The sequence below is a fragment of the Phaethon lepturus genome, unplaced genomic scaffold (assembly GCF_000687285.1).
Source record: "Phaethon lepturus isolate BGI_N335 unplaced genomic scaffold, ASM68728v1 scaffold14662, whole genome shotgun sequence".
In the NCBI taxonomy this organism is placed as follows: Eukaryota; Metazoa; Chordata; class Aves; order Phaethontiformes; family Phaethontidae; genus Phaethon; species Phaethon lepturus.
In genome coordinates, this window is record NW_010522699.1 from 59,380 (window position 1) to 65,556 (window position 6,177).

Sequence of the window (6,177 nt, forward strand, 5' to 3'; positions counted from 1 at the left end):
CACTGGGAGGCTGAGGGGAGGTAAGATATCCACGTACATAATTCAAAATCTAGTTCAGATAATGTTTCAGGGCAGCCCCTTTACACACTCCCACCTTTTCCCTTGACTGACTGCATTGCTTTTGCAAAACTAACCTATTTCCATAAGCTGAAATAAATTAGGCTAAACCCACAGAGAAATCCAACCCCCATAACAATACCAGCAGAGGGGTTCTTCAGAAAGAAATTTAACTAGGACACAAAAGACTTGTACTGCCCTGCTCTGCTACTGTATACCTGTTGGATGGCTTAAGCTGAGGCCTTCAGTAAATACAAAAAGGAACCCTGGATTTAAGTGAGTAATTAAAAAAAAAGAAACAGGGATAATAAATTAATACTAGTTTTAGTAAAAAAGTTCAGAAGAAGCTGAGCCACACTTTTGAAGTTCTCTTCAAGACTAATATGAAGGCAGCTTTTAAGGGATAATTTCAAACTGATCCTACTCTGCATTGCTGGCTATATGGCATGCTAAAGTGGGACTCAAAAAAAAATTAAGTCACTATTTTTGAGTGTATAGTCTGGAAATTTCACAGTGTTCTCACTTTCAGGGGAGCTTTGATTAAAAATATCACTTTTCAGGTCAAAATATAACTATCTATCAAGAAGTAATGGTTATCATTGCATTTCCCACCGCCACAATGGCATTTGTGAGAAACTCTAACTCGCTGTATCTTTCCATTTGAATGTGCTTTGAGATTCGTAGCTGAAAGAGGTGGCAGAATCAATCTATGTTGCAACAGCAATTTCATTTTAGGCACAAATATCCCTGTTGTCAAAGCAATACTTGGAGCTTATAAGTCACTTTCCAACTGTGTAGTGCTTTCCGAGTTTACCCTCATAGTCACTGATCTTCACAGTGCCCCTGCCAGTATAAAATATACAGAAGAGGAAGAGGGGATAGAGGGCAGGGAAAAATCAGTGGTCAACAGGCTACGGCGCTTCCTCCGCTTTGCACAGCTCTTAGTCTGCTGTGCACGGGCATTTACACGAGTATCATCCCCACTCCAGCACTGCTTCTTCCAGGTTTTGCTCTGAAGAGCAGGCTAGCGTGCGGAACGAACATAGATCTCTTTCTCCTCAGCCACCCTATGAAGTAAATGATTCGTTACTCTCATTTGTGTTTTGCTTGGAGGCCTTCTTGAGGTCTCCTGTGCACCTCACTGCAAAATGCTTAAAGAGCGCTTCTGCCCCAAAGAACTCGCAAGCTAAAATTTTAGGGGGATGCAACAGGTAAATTAAATGCATTGGGGACAGACAGACGAACTAAGAGACTAGGAAACGCTTGAGTACTACTTAGACCCTTAAGAAAGTAGGGACCTAGCCTTTACTTGGACTCCTCGCTCACATTAGCATTAGGGTTGCTCTCAGTGAATCAGCGTCAGTCAGGCTCCGAAGACTTTAGTATTTAAACACTATTAAGGACCTGGGCTTTGGCAAAGAGATCTTCAAAATGGCCCCTGCGCTATCAAAGACACCACTTTCTCACAGTTTTCCTGGTTCTGATGTTTCAGTTGCATCTGCCTTGTACTCTGCTGCCAAAACTGGAAGAGGACCTACTCTCTGCAGTGCTTTTTATTTCATTTTTGCCACGTTACCCTTTTCTCCTTTTTTCTTCCTGGTCCTGTCCAGGTGGTCTTTCAGCATGATGCGCACTTGCCGTTCATTCTGCATGTCTCGGATGAAAGAATGCTTAAGCAAGGTTTCAGTGGATGGACGATGCAAGTAATTTTTTACAAGGCAGCTTTCAACAAAGTTTAGGAATTTCTTTGACCTGAAAAAAGATAGGAAAGCAGAGGAAAACAATAATCCTTTTCAATTTGTGCACCAAGCACTACCTCTCAGCGATGGGAAGCACTAACTTGCAGGGTTTCCTTTTGCACTGGAACTGCATGAGACAATTTGAGTTTTGCCACCAGTGTGCCTCCTGAGACCAGCACAGCACTGAGGGCGAATGATGGGGAACACCACACCAACTGCCCTCTCGGTGGAGTTACCCTGAATTTACATCCAGATCAACAAAACCACAATCTGGCCAACACAACTCTTTCAAAACTGCCCTTAGCCTTTTGATATGGTGAAGATTTTCTTTATACCCTTCATTTAAAAGGCAAACTACAGTGACTACCATTAGCCCCACAATGTCCATGCAGTTTTCTGACAAAGCACTGACCCCCAAGCAGCCCATCTAAGCCTTCCCTATACTGCGATTTCAGCCACTCATGGCAAACTTCAGCAACTGCGACGACTTCCACAGCTCAGTCTGTTCAAAAGAAGGGCATTGCTTCCCAAAGATAAACTACATCTGCACCTGTGGCTCAACCCAGCACTAGGAAAAGACCTCACAGATCACTGCAAGATTTAACATGATCATTGTCACCGGACAAGAGAGCTCAAAATCCTAAGCCTAAAGGCAGCCGATTTTTTTTTTTTTTTTAAACACACATCTCATTACCATTTTCTGGATTTCAACTTTGGGGGCGGGTTCCGTGGGATGAGGAAGAGCGCTCTCATGGGGTGCATGTCACACAGGGCTGCAAAGGAAACCACAAGCTATTGAAGGGTGCATGTTCCCCCGTGTCCCTCCCACAGCCTGACCACACTGACGCAGCCGGGCCAGGAGCCTGGCTCTCCTGACAGAGAGGACCAGTCCTCCACAAACACTCCCACTTCCAACAGCACAGCATCCGCTGCAGAACCGCACTGTTAGTCAACAAAATTCGCTCTACAGCCAAGAAATAAAGTCTCTGAGTACACAGAAATCTTTCACAGCGATCTGCTGTTGTAGCCAGTTAAAAGAGGTTTGAAAGAAAGGCTGCATGGCAGGAACAAGTACAACTTTCTTCATATTTTTTATACATAAGGCTTCAGAAGGATGTAAAAAAGCTCACCTTTCTAACACACCAAAGGGTGTTTTCACATAAATAGAAGTTAAAGTAGGGATTGAAATACTTATCTAGTTTATTATGCCTGGCTCATGGTTCAGACAAATGATAAGCTGAATTTTAACCAAACTCTTAGCTACATCATTCATGGCATAAGAGAAAATGCAGGATGAAGAAAACCTGATGTGAAACGGAGAGCTCGACCTGTGTCACTGGCACAGCGTGTAATGACTAAGCACACATTTGATCTATTCGGTGTCTCAGGGGTGTGAGCACCATTATTAGCCAAACTGCAACAAATTCTACCCATGCATTCAGACGCTGGTTTCTCTCCCGCCCAATGTACTTGAGTGTTACTGTTGTGGAAAGTTGAAGCTACAAAGAGCTCCGTAGAAAGCAAATACCATCACATCTTGTCTACCGCAGGCATTTTGTATGGATTTAGGAGCGTGCTCCATCTGTCACGGAGAAATATCAAGGGTCAGAGGTCTTTCTTCACAAAACAGAGCTGCTGAATGACAACTGACAGAAACTATAGGGAGGCTGATTTCTTGTAACGTACAGGTGTTCAGCAGTGATTCTCTTAACAGGAGTGTACCTACAGCATTACAGAACTAGTAAAAGCGAGAAGACTGTGGTCTGGTAAAGCTTTCACTGCCTTCTATTAATTTCTCTGCCTGCATCCCCCTGCCGATGTTTCTCACATCTGGGTTCTGTTTTTGACTTTTTCCTTTGAATTTTCAATAGCACGAGATATAGTGGGGATGGGGAGGCAGAAGAAGTCTCGTTTCTAGCTATGGGTCCCAGACACTGTTGTACTACAGTAAACAAAACACAGCGCAACAGAATATAATCCATAGCATTTCCCTGCCAAAACTACTGAAAGCATCCACTGCAAGTGGCCTGAGGAATCAGCATGCAAGGCCACAAAGTCTCAAAGAAAACTCCCCACGGACTCATGTCTCGGGACTAAGCTCCAGCTAGGCTGAAGCACAGTCTGAAAGCGCTCCTGAACCCCCGCTGGCTCCTGAGCGCTGCTAAAAACCGAGTCTGACGGGAGACCAGCCAAGTGTATTTTTCAAAAACGCAGCCTACGTGCTCTCAAGCTGAGGCCAGAGTAAAATTTATTTTTTCTCCTGCGCTCTCAGCAGGGACCGGATGCCCCATCACATCACATCTGCTTTGCGGGCACCAGGGTCCTCTGCGGAAAGAAAAATGCACGGGGTCTCTGCGTCTACGCTGCTGCCACCGATCTCTGCCCAACGGCTGTGAGAGGCTCACTGGAGGAGCGAGGAGGGCAGCCGGCAAGCGAGGGCAACCTGTAAGACTATGGCAATCAGCTGTTGGGTTGAGAACGTGGTCATGGGCAGAAGCCGCTACGTGAGCGGGTACGGTATTCATCCCAAAACCTGTGAGCATCCAGTCCCAGAGTACAAATGTAAGCTTTAGGCCTAGGTTCTCCACTTGGACCTAAACCCAAAGCCGCTCTTGTCAAGTTTTTCTGCTAACGTGCCAGTCACTTCTGCTTAGCTGTACCCACAGGCAGGGATCAACAAAGTGATGCTAACAAGAGCCTGAAGAAAAACTTTTTTGTTTCCCTAGAAAATGAAGGCAAGGGATTAAAATACAGACTTAAAAGGCCTAAAAGGAAGAGGAAAGCAAAAGAGTCCAAAAGAGAAAAAGCCATAGATTATTTTTAAAGACACAACCAGAACCAGAATTTTGTACAACTGTGCATTAGCCAAACACGAGTTATTTTAACACAGAACATGTTCACAAAGCATAACCACCCCCACCTTTAGACCAACTCACTTACGAGGAGCTCCTTCGGCCATTTCAATAGCAGTGATTCCCAGAGACCATAGGTCACTCTGCAGGAAAAGAAACATTGCACATTGCAGCTTGCAGCATTCAAGCTTTTTCTTTGTTTGTTTTCTTTTGGGGTTTGGGGTTTTTTTTATTTTTGTTTGTTTTTGTTTTGTTTTTACAGTTTCTCTAGATTTCTCCTGGATTGGGTCGTTTTAGTTGGAATGACATACATTCTGGTCCCTCCCATTCCCTGCTGAGCTTTTAGGAAATGTGCTAATAGCCAGAAGCTTCCCATTTCCCATGCAACTCTGAAAAGCTGATTCATCATTTAAGCAGCCAGCCTCAAAATGCAGACCCGCTGCATTCAAAAAACAAGAGCCAGAATATAGCAGGCACCATTTAAATATATGTCTTAAATCTTTTAAACTGCTTTCATGAGACAGCGAGACACAGCAGTGCCTCACCCCCCTGCTCCTGGCCAAAAAAAATTCTTGGTCATAATGCTTATTTCAGAGCAGTCATTGCTGAGCTTCTGCACTGATGGAACAGAAATTATAGTCAGGCCTTGGGGTCTGACTTCTTCTGTCTGCGAAGTCTCCAGTCACATGTTTTTGGGCACATGAAAGGAGAGCACACCATACAGTCAGATTTACGCCGCAGTACGCATTCAGCTCAGATAAGCTGATAAAGGAAACTCAACTCCAGGTTATCTGGATGCCAAGGGCCAGGTTTTGATCGTCGGAAACACAACCAGTGACTGTAAAAACTTCACAGGTCTCCACTTGATTAATCATGTGCATTGGTTTACTATTTTTCGTGTCTAACCGTAGCCAAATGAGAGGCACGTGACCAAACGAACTTGCAGGGCTTCTCTAAAACTATCTTTTAAAAAGGGAGCAACAGAAGACAAGCCTTCAAAGATCAGAAGCAATATACCATTACATGAATAGCAGCTCATACCCAGCCTGGCACTCTAACCAAATTTGACTTTATTGACTGAGCCTTCTCAGTCCGGCTGCTCTGAACTGCTTTACGCAAGCTGAAAACCAGTTTGCATCATAGCTTGTGGAGAGATTTGACAACAAAACGAGTGGAAATTTAATAGATTCACGATCTTGACTTGTTATTAGGTAAATGACTGAAAAGTAGAAAAGTCCTCTTCGGGGTAGTACCACAGGTTTTGGGGACAATGGGAGAAACAAACAGCCTACAAAGAGTTTTGAGTTGGAGTTTCAAAGCATGAGAGTCAGACAGGTGAAAGGGAGGATGACGACAGTGTTTTTAAAGGTCAGAGTGTATATATACATATTCGTGCATATATATTTTTACTCACTGGTTATAATCTTTATTTTTCTTCTTTTTGGAACAGCAAGAAGTTACAGAGTGGCTTCCTGCTACTTTGCTCATCATATTGCTTGCCCAGAGAGTTGTGGTGAACGGCATTAAAT

The 6,177-nt window shown here is 43.9% G+C and overlaps 1 protein-coding gene across 1 annotated transcript in view; it reads right to left on the reverse strand.

Annotated features, from left to right (window-relative positions):
- Positions 1 to 4,791, reverse strand: part of LOC104616778 (mitogen-activated protein kinase kinase kinase kinase 4-like) — a gene marked incomplete at its 5' end in the record, with an annotated part of 54,752 nt that extends 49,961 nt beyond the window's left edge. The window contains 3 exons of the mRNA XM_010281898.1: positions 1,634 to 1,809; positions 2,491 to 2,569; positions 4,737 to 4,791. Coding sequence (XP_010280200.1) covers positions 1,634 to 1,809; positions 2,491 to 2,569; positions 4,737 to 4,791 — 310 coding nt within the window. The remainder of the gene's footprint in view (positions 1 to 1,633; positions 1,810 to 2,490; positions 2,570 to 4,736) is intronic.
- Positions 4,792 to 6,177: the final 1,386 nt, after the last annotated feature.